At 43.7% G+C, this 20501-nt stretch overlaps 1 protein-coding gene across 5 annotated transcripts; it reads right to left on the minus strand.

Annotated features, from left to right (window-relative positions):
- Positions 1-11245: 11245 nt before the first annotated feature.
- LOC129819689 (heterogeneous nuclear ribonucleoprotein L-like) lies at positions 11246-20101 on the minus strand. 5 transcript variants are annotated; one of them, XM_055876199.1, is made up of 14 exons: positions 19993-20101; positions 18618-18736; positions 18248-18485; positions 18050-18137; positions 17639-17733; positions 17454-17526; positions 13798-13833; positions 13419-13487; positions 12996-13279; positions 12726-12847; positions 12399-12600; positions 12220-12277; positions 11994-12089; positions 11246-11641 (listed from the first exon to the last, which is right to left on the minus strand). In XM_055876199.1, exons 1-14 carry the CDS (start codon positions 20071-20073, stop codon positions 11583-11585), a joined length of 1620 nt encoding a protein of 539 aa, XP_055732174.1. In that variant the 5' UTR covers positions 20074-20101; the 3' UTR covers positions 11246-11582. The 5 variants fall into 5 exon arrangements, with proteins under 5 accessions (XP_055732174.1, XP_055732156.1, XP_055732165.1 ...); XM_055876181.1 differs by having other exon boundaries at positions 11946-12089; XM_055876190.1 differs by having other exon boundaries at positions 11994-12098; positions 12217-12277.
- Between the last annotated feature and the right edge of the window lie 400 nt (positions 20102-20501).

Consider the following 20501-nt stretch of genomic DNA (forward strand, 5'->3'; position numbering starts at 1 on the left):
GCATGGCATCGTGTGGGCGAGCGGTTTGCTGTGAACAGATTGCCCCATGGTGGGGTTGTGGTATCGGCAGGCATGCTCTATGGACAACGAACAAAATTGCATTTTTATCAATGGCAAATACCGTGAAAAGATCCTGAGGCCCATTGTGGGACCCATTTTTTTTTAAGGTGTCTGTGACTAACAGATGCATATCTGTATTCCCAGTCATGTGAAAGTCATAGATTAAATCCTAATAAATGTATTTCAATTGACTGATTTACTTATATGAACCTTAACTGAGTAAAATCTTTGAAATTATTGCATGCGTTTCGGAAAGTATTAAGACCCCTTGACTTTTTCCACATTTTGTTACGTTAAAGCCTTATTCTAAAATTGATTAAATTGTTTTTTTCCCGTCATTAATCTACACAGAATATCCCATTATAAGAAAGCAAAAACAGGTTTTAGAAATGTTTGCAAATGTTTTAAAAATCTAAATCGGAAATATTACATTTACATAAGTATTCAGACCCTTTACTCAGTACTTTGTTTGAAGCACCTTTGGCAGCAATCACAGCCTCACTTCTTCTTGGGCATGACACTGCAAGCTTGGCACACCTATATTTGAAGTGTTCCCCCCAATCTTCTCTGCAGATCCTCTCAAGCTCTGTCAGGTTGGATGGGGAGCGTCGCTGCACAACTATTTTCAAGTCTATCCAAAGATGTTAGATCGGGTTCATGTCCGGCCTCTGGCTGGGCCACTCAAGGACATTACAGTTTCTCCCAATAGTTGACACACGTTTGCTGAAACTACATCTCTGGTACTCAAAACTGTAAACACAAAACAGTTTGCCAATTTCCCCAAACCCCACAGACATCTTGCAAAATAAAACACATCAATCAAAATCATGTACTCCCTGCTCAAAATGAAACTCTGCGTACAAATGAGACACACACACACATCAAATGAATCTAACTTAGTGAAAACAGAGATCACACTCATGTGACATATTCAAAACACTACTAACAGAACCTATTTCAGTGTAAAGACTAATATTTTGTTGTTATACTGTATATTGTTTGTGTGTACTCAAACAAGAAAGGAACACATGCAAAAATGTAAGTTTTATATTTCAACATGACTCAGTACATGTCAAACAGCATACTGTAAGCACACACAGTAAAAATGCAAACATACAGTAAATATATTTTGTGCATAGGCAAAGGAAAAAAAATAGGCCTATTTGTACTACTGTACTGTATGTTAGATTGTACGGAATAGATAAAGAAACTATCAAAATACAGTAAAATCTAAATCATAAGTCAAGAAACAAATACTCCATTGCGAAAAGAAAATCTGTCATATCTGTTGTTTTTGTCCGGCCACAAATTTTCATCAACATCACAAGCGATATTCTCCTTGGCCAGACAGCGGGTGAAATATCTTCTGGCATGATGCATCCAGCCCTGAAAGCACTGAAATGTCACCACAGGCCTCCTCCATTGCCTGGAGAACAGCCATATGTTCATGGGGTTTGCGATCATACAGCTTCCAACAGCCATGCTGAAAACAGTTCCTCAATGGGGTTGAGAAATGGGGAATATGGTGGGAGATAGAGAATTGTAAATCTGGGATGGTCATGGAAGCAGTTGTGGACCTGAGCAGCCCGGTGGAAACTCACGTTGTCCCAAATTAGATCACACATTTGCTGCTTAGGATCACCTGGCCCTCTCTGCTCTGGCTGAAAAAGATTGTCATGTAAGGTGTTCAGGAAATTAAGGAGATTGGCAGTGTTGTATGGACCACTGCATGGCAGTGGAGGACCCCATCGTGGCTAATAGCTGCGCATATGGTGACATTTAACCCGCGCTGGCCAGGTACATCATTGATGGTGCATTGACCAATGATGTTCCTTCCTCTCCTCCTTGTCTTTGCTAAGTTGAATCCAGCCTCATCTATGAACATGAGTTCCTGGGGGATAGGACTTGCATCCAACTCCTATGATTCTCTGAAATAACAGTAAATACTGTAATTGCTGTATAGTTAGGTTCACTGGCAACATCAATGAGTCTCTAATGTTTCAAGAGTGTAGTACTACTACATTGCTTACTTGCACATATTCTTACTATTTATCTTTCACTCTTTGGGAACTCCATTCAAATGGCACTCTGTAGATTTGCTTCATCCAAAGTTGGTGTTTCTTAAGGATGCGGGCTATGGTTGATAAGCTCGCTCTGATGTTATGGCAGAGTTTTCAATAATCTGTTGTTGGATTTCCCACAGTCTTATGGCATTATTTTCAACTACCATTTGCACAATAGCAGCCTCCTGTTCGTCTGAAAATAGACGCTTTCTACCACCACGTACATGGTGGACGTCTTTCAGTTCTACAAAAACGAAACAGCATCCAGTAGAGTAAACACTACAGTAATACAGTATACAAAATATACATATCATAAAGTAGTATAGCTCCCAATTTCATACATACAGTAATACTTAAAACATTTACTTTGTTTCGCCTTACAGTATGTATTGGAATCTACAGTTTTACTGTGCTTTATGTTGTACTACTGTCAAGTAGTAAAAGTAGTAGATAGGTCCAATGTCTGCAGTACATACTGTGGCAGATGGCAGGTAGAGGTGAGGGGAGTGGTTATTGAGGGGAGATAACTTGCAGTCCGCTGGCTCCACCCCTGAGCCTTATATGGACTTCCTGACCCGACGAGACGAGGCGAGGCTCTTGTTCGTTAAGCCAGGGAATGCTTGAGGTTAAAGGAGGATGCAGCCTGCACAAAGGTGCAGAGTAAGGAGAGAGCAATGTGTGTTATGAAGAGTGGAAGAAAGAATAATATATGTGAGATTACTCACCTTGTGTACCGAACCAGATTGGCCACTCTACCATAAAGGCCTGATTGGTGGAGTGCTGCAGAGAAGGTTGTCCTTCTGGAAGGTTCTCCCATCTCCACATAGGAACTCTGGAGCTTTTTCAGAGTAACCATCTGGTTCTTGGTCACCTCCCTGACCAAGGCCCTTCTCCCCTGATTGCTGTTTGGCCGGGCGATGTTCTTGGGGAGGCCACTGTGTTCTTGGGGACCTTCAATGTTGCAGGCATTTTTTGGAACCCTCCCCCAGATCTGTGCATCGACACAATCTTGTCTCAGAGCTCTACTGACAATTTCTTCACCACAGGTGAACTCCAATCAAGTTGTAGCAACATTTCAAGGATGATCAATGAAAACAGGATACACCTGAGCTCAATTTTGAATCTCATAGCAAAGGGTCTGAATACTTATGTAAATAAGGTATTTCTGTTTTTTATTTTTAATACATTTGCAAAACTTTCTAGAAACCTGTTTTCACTTTGTCATTATGGGATATTGTCTGTAGATTGCTGAGTTGTTTTATTTATTTTATTTAACATAACAAAATGTGGAAAAAGTTACAGGGTCTGAATACTTTCTGAAGGCACTGTACATTGTGTGCCATTCTTTTGAAATGCACCTGTTCAACGAGGTGTCCATGGCCTTGATGTGAAACCAACTAAACAGGTGGTTTATTTTGAGACTGAGTCACCCTTGTTGGCTGGTCTCCCAGACTCTCTGTGGGCTAAAGATAAGTATGACATTGGGCGAATGAGGGGGGTGGAACCGCTTACGTCACACCTGAGAGCACACAGACACGGCCGAGCCCAGAATCCTCTGAGTCAGGAGGCATTGCGGGGGAATTACCCCTGTTCATGCTTTATTGGTAGAAAGCCATATTGTGCCTTGTCCAGACTCTCCCTGTAACACCCCCATCCTTCCCGTCCGGAAATCCTCGGGTGATTGGCGTTTTATTTAAGATTTTAGACCAGTTAATGATGCTGTTCATGCAAGTGCACCTGTTGTGTCAAACCCTGTTACAGTACTATCTGCCGTGCCTGTGTTGGGTAAATGGTTTTTAGTTGTTGATATGGCTAATGCTGTCTTTAGCATTCCAGTCGCTCCAGAATCACAGCTCTGATTCGCGTTTACATTTTTAAACAAGCGTTGGGCTTGGACCGTTTTCCCCTAAGGTTAGCCCCTAAGCTTATATGGAATCGTCTGCGGTGTTTTCTGCCACCTTGGCGCAAGATTTAGAGGGTTTCATACCCCCCGCTGGGAGTATGTTAATACAGTATGTCGACGACCTGTTACTGTGTTCTGAAACCCAACAAGCATGCGAAGTCGACACCAGAGCTCTGTCAGTGTCCCTTGCTGAAAATGGCCACAAAGTTTCTAAGAAAAAGCTGCAGCTTGTGTCTCAGTTCGTTAAGTATCTAGAACATGATATTACATCAAAAGGTAGAAAATTTGGTCTAGAACGTGTGGCTGCAATTCTATCTGTACCACAGCCAGTTACAAAACAACATACAGACTTTCAAGGGTTTTTCTTTAAATTGACTATTTTCTACATTGTAGAATAATAGTGAAGACATCAAAACTATGAAACAACACATATGGAATCATGTAGTAACCAAAAAAGTGTTAAACAAATCAAAATATATTTTATAGTTGAGATTCTTCAAAGTAGCCACCCTTTGCCTTGATGACAGATTTGCACACTCTTGGCATGAGTTGGTGTGTCTAAACTTTTGACTGTATGTTAACACTCACAGGAATGGCAGGCTATTGTAGCGCCTGGCTGCCTGACTATGCTGAGGCCGTACAACCACTCTCTGACCATAAGATGGCGATGAATGACAAGATACAGTGGACTCCAGGGGGATTCAAGGAGAACCATTAGTGGCTTATGCAGTAACTATAGCTGCCACTACCCGAGAGAGTGCTAAATTACCACCACATCTGTCAGCCCAAGCTGCAGAATTTTTGCTCTCACTAGGGCATGCATTTGGGCTAAGGATAAAACTGTTATGATTTATACTGACAGCAGGCATGCATTTGGGGTTGTGCATGACTTTGGTACACTCTGGAAGCAACGTGGATTCCTCACCTCATCTGGGAAGACAATTTCACATTCTAAATTGGTTGAAAACTTGTTGGGGGCTATTTTGTTGCACTTCCTGTCTCTGTTAAAGACATGTTTTCTCCACAAGATGTTTCTGATCTGCAATCAGGTGCAGGGCCTGGCAAAGTGAGACAATGTGTCAAAAGGGAGGAGTAATTGTAGTAAGAATACCTGTACTATCGGGAACTGAATTTAAGTAGTGAGAATTGAGTTGACTGATCTTTGGAATTTAATTTAAGAGAACTAAATTTGATTTCAAATAGGCTTGCAATTAGTTAACTGATTGATCTTAGAGTTGACTGCTGTAAAGAAATGTTGATACCGTCTCATTTACAACTGCGACCTGGTCAAGGTAAAGCAAAGCAGCGTGACAAAAAACAACAACACCAAGTTACACGTGGGATAAACAAAAGTACAGTCAATAACACAATTGAAAAATCTATATACAGTGTGTGCAAATGGAGTAAGGAGGTAAGGCAATAAATAGGCCAATGGTAGCGAAGTAATTACAATTTAGCAAATTAACACTGGAGTGATAGATGTGCAGATGATGATGTTCAAGTAGAAATACTGGTGTGCAAAAGAGCAAAAAAAGTAAATAAAACAATATGGTGATGAGGTAGGTAGTTGGATGGGCCATTTACAGATGGGCTGTGTAAAGATGCATCGATCGGTAAGCTGCTCAGACAGTTGATGCTTAAAGTTAGTGAAGGAGATATAAGTATCCAATTTCAGCAATTTTTGCAATTCGTTCCAGTCATTGGCAGCAGAGACCTGGAAGGAAAGGCGGCCAAAGGAGGTGTTGGCTTTGGGGATGACCAGTGAGATATACCTGCTGGAGGGCGTGCTACGGGTGGGTGTTGTTATGATGACCAGTGAGCTGAGATAAGGCGGAGCTTTACCTAGCAAAGACTTATAGATGACCTGGAGCCAGTGGGTCTGGTGACGAATATGTAGCGAGGGCCAGCTGACGAGAGCATACAGGTCGCAGTGGTGGGTGGTGTATGGGGCTTTGGTGACAAAACGGATGGCACTGTGATAGACTGCATCCAGTTTGCTAAGTAGAGTGTTGGAGGCTATTTTGTAAATGACATCGCCGAAGTCGAGGATCGGTAGGATGGTCAGTTTTACAAGGATATGTTTGGCAGCGTGAGTGAAAGAGGCTTTGTTGCGAAATAGGAAGCCAATTCTAGATTTAATTTTGGATTGGAGATCCTAATATGAGTCTGGAAGGGGAGTTTACAGTCTAGCCAGACACCTATATATATTGATGAACTGTTTAACACATTTTTCTTAAGATCGGATCGAATACCTGTCAAGTACCCCGCTGGAATGGTAAGTTACTATGCCCTGTGCTGCACTTAACAATGCTCTGAAGTCTATTTTCCCCCGATTTGAAGCAGCTTTGCCTGAACCAAAGCGAGGCCAGCACCACAAATTGCAGCCAAGAGATTGGGTGGTCATGAAGGACCTCCGCAGAAAGACTTGGCACCAACAGCGCTGGACTGGTCCATTCAAGTTGCTTCTGATGACCCAGACAGTGGTGAAGGTTGTAGAGATGTCTAAGTGGGTTCACAGCAGCCATTGCAGCTGTTGTATGGGTCCTGGGAGGAGCTGAACAGCACAGAGTGAGAAGTGACCACAATTCAAACTGAAGTATACAGCACCAGCATAGTCCCACGGCAGGACTTAAATAACAGCCGCTCCAGCTCGAGCCAACGGCAGGCCCAGGACGGGATCCAGCAAACAATAACCGCCCCATTGCTAGAAGAAGCAGGAGGTCAATGCTGAACCATGGCAATGTGGATAATGTCAACGTGATGATTGTCCTCTTTGTACAGATGAAGAGTGTACTCCTATGTAACTGTTTAAATGGGGGGGGGGGACTCAGTGGCTCAACAGAAGCCATTTACAAAGATAATGTACTAGTGTAAGAAAGCCCTCTCCTACAATGCTTTATATTTTGCTTGGTTGAACTTCTGCTTAGATTATGACATAATTGGCTCACATGATGAATTATTACTTACATGCTTACTTGTAATTTTGTATTAGGTTGAGATTAGTCTCAAAGGGGAGGAATATGGTGGAGCAAATACAAACTCTGTTATGCTCATGCACTGTATGAGCTTTAAACCTGTACATGTCCACTGTCTGTTTCTCTCATGTAAAAAGAAGCCAGTGTTTTTCCTCTCTTGTTTCTGAGTAACTTAGTCATGCGGCCAAAGACAAAGGGCTGTCTGAAAATGACCAGTTTTTGGTCCATCCTGTTCTATTTGTATGTTTAAAGCGCACAGCTGTGTGGAGATATAAAGAGAACAGAGGCTAGCTTGAGCAGCAGTGACAATTCTATCAGCAGAAAGGAGTAACACAACTGACATTATCACTTGTTTGATCGCTATGTTCCCATCATGATCTCACACACCTGCTAAACTGCCATGTAGACAAAGGTTATAAACGCTGAGACCCAACTCTTGTTCGTTGGGCTCTTAACTCTGCACCTTTTGAAAATAATTTCAAAATACTAATAAACTGTTCAAGACCATTCTGTTGGCATTTCTGTGATGTTTACGTCATGTGTTGTGACTACATCTGGCTCTTGGCTGAATCGTCCAACAACCACTACAGCCATGTTATATAAGGTAACGCATGCATAAAACCAAGCTTTAGATACCTCAGTATGTCCTTCACTTTATCACCACCACTTTTCTTTTACAACCTACAACATGCTTCTCTGACAAATTTTCCTGGGGGAACATCATTTGACACAGCTTCATCTTCACACATTTTTAGTTGATCACTGGCAGTGTGCTAAACGATCAATGTAATATAATAATATATGTGATTTAGCAGATGCTTTAATCCAGAGCATGCGTCCATTTTCTTATTGGTGGCACCAGCGGCAATTGAACCCACGGGCCACGACGCTAGCGTTGCAAGCGCAATGCTCTACCAACTGAGCCACACAGGTCAAACAGTTTACGCCAGGTGTTCCCAAACTTTTTTGGCCCACGACCACATTTTGATATCTGAAAATTCTTGCGATCCCACCCATATTTGGGGCTATGGCAGTCAATTGAAAAACATTCTAACAGTATTTCTGATTATCTTTTCAACTCACCATCACATACTTTTAATGTGGGGCAGTCAATTGCAAATTAGTCTGACATAATGTCTCCTATCTCACCACCACTAATGAGATTTGTGTACTTGATGCATGTCGTGTCGGAGCTTCTCAAAGTCATGGGGCGTGGTCGACAGTGCGCAACTAATTTCTGCTGTCACATCCAACCTAGATCGATATTTGGTTTTAGAGCACTGAATCCAGCTTCACACAGATATGAGGTGGCGAAGAGTAGCCTACCATGAGTTTTATGGTGTATTCAAGACAACTGGGAACTCTGAAAAATACAAGGTAAAATCATGATGTCAGTGATCTTTAGGTCAAAAAGTCAGAGCTAAGAGGCCCGAATTCAAATTGGAATTCTGAGTTGGATGACCTTTCAAAACGTTTTTTCCAAGTCAGAGCTCATTTCCTTCCGAGTTCCCAGTTGTCTTGAGCGCACTGAAGTCTGAGATTTCAGGGTATTCCCTTTGAGTCCCTTTGGCCTGCCCGCCATCCCATGGTAGATGGAGCACCATCTGTGCAAAAGACCACAATTTGATCCATTTATGGAATCTGTCAATATAGCCACACAGCACACTGAACATCCCATTTGCCATTTCATGACTGGGAATCGTGAGAAAGAACAATATGTCCTCGTGAATAGCAGTATAGCGAACAAAAGTCAATGCATGGGCATCTCGGCCCTCACAGCTAACGCCCATTTGGAGAGCATAAGCTAGGGAGTTTGAGTCATTTAGTCAAAGTTTCCTCATGCTTGCTACAATAGCATGAAGTCTTTGTTTAACGGTGTTATCTGACAAAGGTATTGATGTGAGTTTCTGTGCCTTTACCTCCCCACATATTGTTTTCACCATATCAATTGCTCCGGTAATATCAAAATCTCTGCAATAGTATGCGCTTTTATAGCGTAGCGAGCCTAGCCATTCACCATGAGAATGATTCTATTGCAACAGTCAAGTGCGTCTTTTTCCCATGATGCTCTCTGGTAGAATTTTATATTTCAATAATTTTCATTTAGATTTAAGGTTGACCACATTACAATGATTTTGAGATACAAAGACGATATATATTTTTTGTGTATATATAGGTCTATAAATTTGTTTCCTTTAAAAAAACTAAAATTATCCCGTTATCCCATTTTCATTTCAGGCGAACCCACATGGAGTCGCGATCCCTAGCTTGGAAACCGCTAGTGTAATTTGTCACCATTACCAAACAAAATTATGTTCTTCTGTGTTCCCAAGAGACGGTGACAGACTACGTTTCCATGCTGTCATATTGTGTTAGCCTCATTTATTAGTTTCAACTTAAAGACAACCTAAACACTGGTACTTTAGGCCATTTCATGTATCTGATGCTTGGATATTGTCTTTTCACATTGCCCTTTCCAACACTGTTCCAACTATGGTGGATGCGTAACCAGGCCACCCCAATGCAGCTCGGCTTGGCCCTAAAGTGTGAACCAGGCATACATGTCTCGCTCTATTCCCTTTGCTCTGCACCAGCACTCACGGGCTGCACAGGGTACCCTGTGGGTAAGGCTGCCTTCCTGGCAACCGCCTGGCATTTGACATCACCACCACCCTGGAGCAGGGTGCCCGCAACTAGGGCTGTTTTAACTACCCCAACCCCATCATGCTTCTACTACGAAGACTGTGAGACTATGTCCTTGAACAAAGCCTGTTTTGAAATGGTTACATTTTGCAAAGACAAGTTTTGACCATTAACCTAAATCTGAACTGAACTACTTACCACTGTGGCCCTCTACATGTCCTCTGTTTTGTATCTGTCTGCAGTGTTCTATCTTTTCTCAAGGACATCAATCTCATCTCCTCTTGTCCTGCTTTTGTTTACTGATTTATTTTATTTTATACATGACTGAATTGCTGCCCATATAATACAGTATTGATATAATACAGTCTCTATTTGTTACACTACAGCTAGGTGGAGGAGCTTACTTGAAAGATCACATCTGCCTCTACACTCAAGAGGTGCTGCTGATGTACAACAGCCTCAACTACAGGTGACGGAGTTGCGCTGGAAAACACACAGGAGGACGCAAATGTATAATTTTAGTATATTAGAACAAGCTTGGTGTGATAAATGCTACCAACAGAGATGCATATTTGTTGGACTCCCCCTGCTTTCGCTGTCTATCCCAGAGGACACTGGTTTGGATGTTTGAAGACATGGACAAATGTCAATGTCACTGAGGAAGGATTTGTGGTCATGCATGGCACTACAAACAAGATTTGGTAACACTCCATATAATCAGAATACTCTTCCCATTCTTTCACTCTATTGTCTGCGTAATGCTGTGAATTCTTCTGACTGTACTAAGGTGCATCTTTATGAGTCTTGGCATAGTTTCTACCCGGCTCGTTTGTGCTGCATAGCCTGAACTCATGTATTTGTTAATACCAAACCTTGAGTTGGCTATACAGCACTAACAGGCTACATACTGATCACTGACTGGTGTGGTGCAGTTGGATGTGTGTCAGGGGAAACGCTCCCTGTGTCAACATGGCGGCTCAGATCCTGGAAGCACCAGACTTACTTTGTCAAAGTTTTAAACAAGTAAGGGTTTAGTGCTGTGTTACATGTGTATAGGTTCTACTTTAGAATGTGTGCACTCAAAGTCTGATTGCATGTTAATTAGACATGGCCTTGCATTCTTTAGGGGTATGAATTCAAGTACATACTGTGACTATGCATTGCGGTTTATACTCCACATGCATGGATTCCCGTTGGACCACACCAGAGGCCTGTTCTACATGCCGGTAAGTCTGGTCCCTGGGTTGTTCCAAATAGTTATCTTTAACTTTCATAGTGTTTGCTATCCTCTGATTTTACTAATTTGCATGTCTTTTACAAGTTTTGTGCTCATTCAAACGGTTCAATTTAACAGTACCCCATTCAGTGCACAACTTGCTCTAGTCAAAAGTAGTGCACTAAATAGTGTGCCATTTGGGGTGCATCCTTGGACTCAAATAGAATATATATATCTAATAATTTCCTTCCTCCAGATGACCCTGGCCACCATCACCATAGTAGGAATCCTCTTCTGCTTCATTGTGTATACCTGCTGTGGTCCAGGCTTGAAGAACCTGTTAAAGGCCTTATATCTACTAACTGAAAATGAAAGATCACAGCCCTATAGGTCATCATTCACTTTATTAAAAGAGACAGGCCGTATTAACATGGAATTTGTATTTAATTCAGAATAGGAGCGGTTCTTCCTTCCAAGGTCTAATGTACAGAACAAATCAAATTCAACAATAAGTCAAAAAAAAATTAGATTCTACATCAAACAATACACTCACTGGTACAAAATCTTGTCCGCAATATTATCACTTAAGTTAAAGGAAAACACTTGTCGGTCTCATACATTTTGTTTCTGATTCATACAGGGGACTTGTAGTGAAGATGTGAATGCAATATACACTATGCATGGACACAGAGCATTACAGATTGGAGGGGTCAGAGTTCTTCCTAGTTGGCATGCTGCGCGGTTGAGAAACACAGCTTCAGTGTGTAAGGGTACGGACCACCTGGAAGAAAGGGGAGGGTGAGGTTAGCCAACTGGAAAGATTGTGTCGGTCCGGAATAATACATGAACTAGTCTGGGGTGGATTCCCAAAAACAAAGAATCTTTAGCATTAAGATCATAGTTCCTACATTTACACTTGAGCCAATATCTGCAGCGTTTACCATGAGTTTGATCTCTGCGAACATAGTCGGTAGGGTAGTACCGTGGCTTTGAATGAATCCTGGCCTTAAGGTGATCTTCGTGCTGAAGATGATCATGTTTTTGGGAAAGTCACTCCTGAAGGACAGACTAGTGTATTTGCTCACCGTTGGTATCATTAGCGGTGGTGTTGTTATCGCAGTCGGAGTACTTACTGGGGTTCTTCATCTGGTAGTGGTTCATCATGGCCAGAGCCTCCATGGAATCGTTTATAGACTCCCACTCCAGCAGCCCGGATGAGCTCCTCTCACCTGTCGCGCCACCCGAGGCGAGACACACACATTCCAATTTATTGACACTGCAACACCTGACCCATGGGAATTCACTCTAATTTAAAGACCAGAAAACACTATTCATGCAAATAAAGTTCATATCACTCACTCTTTCCGGTGAAGAGTTTGATATTGGATGGGATCTTCACACCAAGTTCCTCACAGACCTGAAAGGATCACCCCCCCACACACAAACTAGGTAAGTAAACTTGTAACATTCAACTTTCAAAGAAAACCAAAAACCCAATCCAAAGCTCCCAGCCCCCGAATCCTCTCCAGTTGTCTTACCCCATTGAAGACCTCCACAGAGATGTCGGGCTGCCCGTTGAAGAAGTGCAGGACGTTGCTGGGGTGCTGGATGCGGTTCTTTGCCGCCTGCTCCGGGGAGGTGAAGCGGTTGTTGCGGGAGCCGTGGAAGTCCTTGAAGCTGCTGGAGCCGTCCTCCAGTTCGTAGGACTGACCAGGCATGATGGCCTGCTGCTTGGACACACTGTGGACAGTGGATGGACAACACTAGTCTCTGTGTACATTAACACCACAAACCTGTGACGCGTCTGTTACTAGTCAGTTTCTTTGGATGTCAATGTGTATGCAGAGTATGAAAGCAGCACTGACCAGACGTTGAGCTTCTGTCCAAACAGGAAGTTGTTGTTGAGGTGGCTGATGGCACGGTCCACAGCGTAGCAGTCGCCCATCTCCACCATGGCTGCCCCCGGCTTACTCTTCATGAACTTCACCTGAGGACGGAGGGGAACAGGGTTCAGAAACACTACCCACCAACATGGCCACAGAACAGATTTTTCACCAGTCTACACCCCCAGCAAGAACATGAACAGTCTATAACCCTCTGCCTCAGTAATACACTGCTCCCCTGTCTGGACTCACCCGCTCCACGTTGCCGTAGAGACAGAAGACGTTGAAGACCTTGTCGGCGTTGATCTTCGCGGGCTCCAGGCCGTACACCATGACAACAGGGGAGTCAGCGTGGGCGGTGTAGTCACCGGGGGGAGGTGGGCCATGTCCGTACCCAGGTCCCCCGTAGCTTCCACCACGTCCGCGGCCACGCCCTCCCATTGGAGGCCCCATGCGGCGCCCGCCCTCATAGTGAGGAGGAGGGGGCCCGTAGCCACTTTCATCATGGTAGCCGTGATAAGCACCAGTCTGCCCGCCTTGTGAGAGGAATGGATACACAGAAAGGTGGTTACTGGGCAAACCGATTCAAATAGTCACTCGAGTCCTTCTAGACATCCCAACTCCGAGTTGAACTGTGACGCTTTCAGTACAATGAACTTCTCTGCCTATACTTACCATACTCTGGAGGGTGGTCTCCTAATAAAGCTGGCGGCCTCGCACGCTTGTTGGGGTTGGCATTGGGATCTGAGAGCAAGAAATAGCAATAAAGTTAGCCCCTGAATGCTGATTTGACAGTGTATCAAAAGGGGAACAGCGACAAACTATGGGGCGGTGTTGTGATTAACATGCACGAGAAGCTGGGTTAAGATATTTACCGTCTTAAAACCATACGTTACAAGCTTATGCAGGCCCTCATACTATTTGTTACCATAACTAAAACAAAATGTAACATACTGGAGATTTGTATGAGGATTTAACAGCAGCATAGCAAATGGAACAGAGTCACACTGTATTCCAGTATTGCTCAATCATTATCATACAAACTCACACACACCTTGTGAATTGTTCCAATTGCCTTCAGCGTCAGCATCTGTGCAAGTACATACACACGTCAAAACCAAAACAAATCATGTACAAACTTAAACTATAAACAAATATTCAATCAAAAGCAAGAATCTCAAATTAACATTTAATCAGTAACATGTTGCAAAAAATAAAATGACATCTAGGAAAAACTAGAAGCCCTGACAAATAAAGTAATTCAAACACTAACGGGCTACATGTATTAAGATTTGTTTAATTTTTATTAAATCAGAACAATTCTATTAAAATGTAGTCATTACATTGGTTAAAAGGAGCAGCCCTTTCCCCCAGTTAGTAGTAATGCGATATAGCACTAATAATACATTGAATAACACTTAGTAGCTAAGCTTAATGTTTATTTGATTCTAGCATGACTCGAGTTTCATAGCCTGACAAATGCATAGCACCCCACCCATGGACAACAGTCTGAAAAGCATTTGACAACATGGCCTGGAATTTTATGTGTGTGAATGAATATATTGCATTGGCTAGCTATAATATAGAGCAACAACCAGATACATTTCCTCAAATGTCCAGTGAATTGTGATTTTAGAAACTACTTTAACTTATACATCTAACAGTGGTCTGCATCAAAATATGAAAAACTAGAAATTCAATTCCGTATTCCCCTTTTCATAGAAGTTGCTGTGAGACTACACATTTCTAAAGCAATATTACAGAGGACAGCCTAAAGAGCACTAGCAGCAATCTCAGTGAGGAGATTCCAGAACTAATTTGTTAAGTCAACGATTCACATATGGGGTTGACAAAGTCAATCACAACAGGCAGACATTTACATTTCAATCATTCTCTATGACCTGGTCAGTCACGTCTCTTTACATGTACTTACAGCACCAGACACGGAGCACACAGGATGCAGAAGGCTGGTAGGGGGCACTCGTCAGTAAGGATCCTACCCACCAAACCTGTGACTCCAGCTTCAACTCACTGTTTCCACATTTCCCCACCAGAGAAAGAGTATACACCAATCTTCCACGCTTCGCTCCAAGTTGGTTGCTTTGTTTTTAAGTGTTGCCATTTGAGGCACATTTCCAGCTTACCGTGCTTTGACCGCAAAGCCAGAGGACATTTGCACCGTTTGAGGCGTGTCTTGTCGTCAGACACAGAGCCAAACCTGCATCACACGGGAGGCGTTAAGAGGCATCACTACAGGCCAGTTCAGAAGGGGAAAAAACAACGTAGTAGAATCAACACAAGAACAGCACAGAGAGAAGAGGGGGGAGGGGAGGGTACAAGGGAAAAAACAGAGCACCCAAGTCCATCAATGCAGAGAAGTTTGGGAAATGCTGATTTTTCTATCAGTTTGGCTCTGTGCTTGTATGCTTGGCGGGTGTTTGATGCTTGTGTCTTCGTGGTCCCCGTTTGGGTTTTGTGCAGTGCGTCTTCTCATGTAAGGGGCCGCAGAGTGTGCTGCTTGTTTTTTTTGTACAATGGATGTGGTCCCCCCATGGCGAAGTGAGGCATCTAGTGCTTGGCAGTAAATTCATCTGGAATGGCATTGTCTGCGTGGTGGTGTGTTGTCATGGCGATTCAACTTGGTGTGTTGTTGCCGTGAGTATTCAGCTCGGTGGTGTGTTGTTCAGCACAAGAGGGGAGAATGATATCAAAAGGAAGCCCACACACCCAAGTCAAGAGACGGGACGGCATAGGGGTAGTTTGAGAAAAAGTGTTCCCGCTGCCTCTGTATATTGTCTCAGTATGTAGTGTCATCTGTTCCCTTCTCGGGCTGTTAAGTGTGTTTTGAAAACTCCTCTGTTGCTCGCTGAGTGGTTGGTGTCTGACAGTCGGATCCCGAGGGCTGGGAGGAGTGGCCTTATCGGCCACACACCAGACTCCTGCCCCCATCAAACAAAATGTGTTGTGTCAATAGGTGAGATCTTCAGCGTTCTGGAGATGGGATATGCTGTACTTGTAAGAGGAGGATGGATGGATATCAATCTATCAGATCAGTCTGTGGTGGTGGATAATGCTGGGTGTCTGCTCACAGACTCTTGGGAGTCTCAGGCCCTCACCATGATCAAAACAGGATGGCTATTTTCCCCAAACCAAAAGTGGGATAAAAAGAGGAACATGGTTTTCCTTGCAGAAGTGGAGAGAGTGATGGTGGAAATTTGGATTAGGAAGAAAATCAGGTTGTGTGAATTCCAGTGTCTGCTGCCCCCATTGTGTCCGATGTTAACCGAGGAACTGGTTGGTTTGGAATGCCTGTGGGTGGGTGCTGTTGTAGCTGATGTGTCTTAAGCTACAGCATGTGTCTGCTTAGGGCTGTAGGTGAGTCTGTATGACTGTGCACAGTGACACGAGGAGCAGCGCCGGCTGCACTTAACAGGGGCTGTCTAAACACTACCGTTATTTTCTCTCTCTTACACCTCATGAGTGTAAAATGTCTGAAATGAAGATGTGGCCATGGTGTGGATGAAACTACTAAGACCAGTACGCATCGTGGCTAAAATATGAGAATCTGATAGTCAAGTGGACTACCACCTCAAATAAAAATGTGTTCCCTTTTGCATAAAGGGATCAGGGCATACAGCTAGAAGCCAGGCAAATGGCATACTGCTATTTCACTGTGTCCCATCGGATGGCAAATATTATGCGCTGTAAGAGGTTGAACTAAGAGAGCAATGTTAGATGAATGTATCTACCAAGCTTCATAAATTACTGGAACAACATAATTTTATTTTGGCACTCATGGCAGCACACCATATACAAATGGAGAGAAGGCCACAAGAAACCCTGCCTGGATTCAAAACAGCCATCCACAAATAGTCAGAATGAACAACTGATTGACAGGTCATAAACTGGACTTCTTGAAAGTTCCAGGAATACCATGGATTCCTTTAACACTCGCCTCTGCAATGTTACCATAGAGATTCCTAATGAAATAAACATTTTACTTAAAGGCCACACCAAAGGCAGGGAAACCTGGTCCATGAGAGCTACAGGGTCAGAGGTTGCTAACACACCCTGGCTGGAACAAAAACCTACAGACACTTTAGCCACAAGGAACAGATTTGAATGTCAAAGCCTGACTTTTGCCATGATTGGTCAAACTAAAAGAACCATAAGTGTTATTTTTCAACAACAAAAAATCTCCAATATGGTTTTGGGATTAATGGGTGCAGGGGCATTCCAAGCAGGTCACCTAGAGTGTAACACGGTGCTTGGGTGCAGACAGGAGCTTGACGTGTGGAAGTGAAGTGTGACACGCACTGCAGGGAATGTGAACCTGTGTGGCGAGACCCTAGGTGCTTCATTGTGACATAACGAGGCATTCATCAGTTTACCAAAGAATGCATACAGTGGTCTGAGAGGCAGACGATTCACCATGCAGAAGCATGTGCTGCAAAATGGCTACCCCTCGAGGTCACTCCTTATGCCCTTACGGTCTGTCGTGTTGTGAGAGAGCGTGAGAACACATGGTGATGCGTCACAGAAGTAGTGCCTCACCCGCGTCACTGCTCGTCGTGGCCAAAGTCACCATGGAGCAGTGCGTTCAAAGGCACTACGCCCGGAGGCCTGGGACCCTACCCATCCCACAATGCCATAAGAGCAGGAGGGGAAGAGAGAAGGGGATGGGGAGGGATGCGGGGCTGTGTTTTTTACCTTGGCCACTCGGGTTGGGGTTTGTGTAGTCCCAGGTGTCCTGGTCATTTTTGAACACGTTGAGGCGGGTTGGCTGTAAAGAGGGACATTCGCGCATTTGATTATTTTGGCCATTGCAGTGTTCCTTCAGTGAAATGACCCCAGTGTTTAGATGGACTATACAAGATAAGCATGTAACCACTCACCTTGGCATACTCAATCTTCAGTGTGCAGCAGCCAGAGTAGATGTCTGCCCCATTTAGAGAGGCTTTCGCCCTCTGGGCACTTTGTACAGCATCAAATGTATGGGAAGTCATGGAAACTATGGGTAATAAATGCATACTATGCCTACTTTCCACATTCCATGTTTCTCTTGTAATTCAAAGCTCTATTTACGAAACAATGAGCACTTGTTACACAATTCGATCTATGTCAAGCACAAATATTTACTAGCCACCACTTGCAAAAGACAACAGTCAGTGGTTCTGACAGGAGCTTTAACTGTGGTGTGAAGTAAGGTTGTGTGGCAAGCGGTGGGGAATGTGAACCTGTGTGTGGTGACGAGATCCCCGGCACGATACGACATTTTCAACAATATGAGATTTTGAGCAAAGGATATTCCACCATGGCCTGAACGCCATTCTTCCTGAAGATGACAATCCTTTGGACGGGCCCGCAGTTGTTACAGACTGTGTACAGCACATCCTGCAGAGCAGAGACAAATGGTATGACTAACAATGCAATGCAGGGAGACAAACAATTGTGCCTTGTCACGGCAACGAAACAGCTGCCTTGTATAATAGTGGGTGTGTTACCGAGGTGATGGGGTAGATGGGGTTCATGATGGTGAGCAGCAGCACGTTATTGACGCTGCGCGAGTCGTCTGGGTCTCCGGGCCGGGAGATCTTCTGGCTGGTGGAGTAGTTGATGAAGGCGGGGTGCCCGGCAATGTAGACTTGGTTCTCGGCTGCATAGGTCACAGCATTGCAGGATCCATTCATGTCCTCGTACTCCACCAGGGCCTGGCGCTTCTTGGGCATCATGACCACATAACTGTGAAGAGAATGGAAGATGGAATAATTTGGTTTCTATGCACAGCATAATAAACCGACAGGAACAAAAGACTTCACCAATGAATTTAGAATGGTGCAAAATAAAAATCTGGTCAAAGAAAAGGATAATTACCTTATGGTCCCGAACTCCTGCAGGGCTTCCACTAGATCTGCCTCCATGATGCCATCGACAAGGCCCCTGATGTGGACCACTGGGGAAGGGACTGTTTTATGGGGGTCATCATAGCCCTCCTTACAAACAAGACCAAAAAGTTGATTAGAGAAAACCAGTACAGATTACCAATGCAATATAGACATCCCCAGGGTGTGTGCTAACAATTAAAACCAACCTGTATTGATGACAGAGCGACACAGGAACCAACCAAGAGTATAACACAAATCCAAGCTAGCTAAAGTAAACAATGATGGGGTTTGGCAAGCAACGAGTGTACTAAATAGAACACCACATCATAAACATAATTTAAAGGGTGGTGGGCTTTGTATAAAGTGCCTGATCTTCTTGAAAAGCCAATCCCGTACATAAGTGAGTGGGATGGATGTCAGCCTGGGGATTGTTAGCTGGCTAACTAACTAAGTTAGGTAGAAAATACTCGGAAACAAGGACACAAAATGGGGTGGGTATAATTTGTAGAACGTTCCAACAGGAATCTGTACCAAAGACTTTGTAAATAACAAAGCTGCCAACAAGCAATGCATATAAAGTTGTATATCGGCAGAATAAGACACCAGGTAGGGAGTGGCGCAATTGTGTTGAGTTTTTCCACTCACCACGTTTATTCAACAAACAACGCATACAAAGTAGCACGATCAATTCACCTTTCTAACTCGCTGCCAAATAGGCATAACTCACTACGTAGCTTATGCTTAATGTTTGTCCATTGGCTACCAGAGTGAGGACAGATATTTTTAGGAATAAATGTGGTGAGTGAAAAACTTTGAAATAGCCCACTCCCTACCCGGTACCTTATTCGGGCGCTATACAACTTTGTATGCGATGTTTGTTTGCAACCTTGTTATTTACGAAGTTTTTGGAACAGATTCCTGTTGGAACGTTCCACAAATTATACCCACCCCACGAAATGAATTAAATTGTCACCAAGTATTCCCGCTTGGATATGGTGACTAAACTAACCTCCATCATAGAACGCTAACTAACGTTCGGAACCTAGTTAGCTTACGCCTGCTATCCTCATTAACCGCACATCTTCGACGATAAAATCACGCAAGATAGCAATGTTGGCTACGTTTAATATAGTTTACAAAACTGCAGAAATACATTGCTAACTAGCTTAGCTAGGAAAAAAATACCGGTTGTGCGGCTAGCTAGTTACCTTCAGCTAACGTTAGCTAGTTCCGTCTGGCTCAGGCTAGCTAGTGTTCAGCAATCATGTTGTTGCACACTCGAAGTTCCAAAATGCTGGGGGGGGGGGGTGTTTAACTGATGCATGCACTTTTCCTCCCCAACGAAGTCGCCAGTCAATACTTACCGTCGTCATCCCGTCTTCGGTTTTCTGTCTTTTCGTTGCTCTGCCACCCTCGTTGTAATAGCGACCTGCTGCGGCAGCCATGTTGTCTTCTTCTTCTATAATATTATGGCAAACATTATAGGTGCATGCCGCCACCTACTGTACTGGAGTGTGTTGTCACCGGGAGTACACTACACGATCTTGCCCCGATTTAGCTGTCCCAGACAAGTTTTTAAGATCGGAGACAAAATCACCATGTTGTTGCCTACTCGGGACGGGCGGCCGTCACCGACGCTCGTTAAATATGAGCGGGTCAGAGACGCAATCAGAGGGCTTCCGATCTCGTATGTGAGCAGTCCCACATGTCCCGATAGTTTCAAACATGTTTGATTTTATCGGACAAAATCTGCAATGCTCTTGTGGTGTGAGATGTGCAACGAAAAGTTTTGAAAACGGCGATCAGCAAAAGTCAAAGAGAGCTTGCCAGAGAAGAGGCCAGTGCAGCGGTCTAAGGCACTCAGTGCATGAGG

This window comes from Salvelinus fontinalis, chromosome 2, assembly GCF_029448725.1.
Source record: "Salvelinus fontinalis isolate EN_2023a chromosome 2, ASM2944872v1, whole genome shotgun sequence".
Taxonomy (NCBI): domain Eukaryota; kingdom Metazoa; phylum Chordata; class Actinopteri; order Salmoniformes; family Salmonidae; genus Salvelinus; species Salvelinus fontinalis.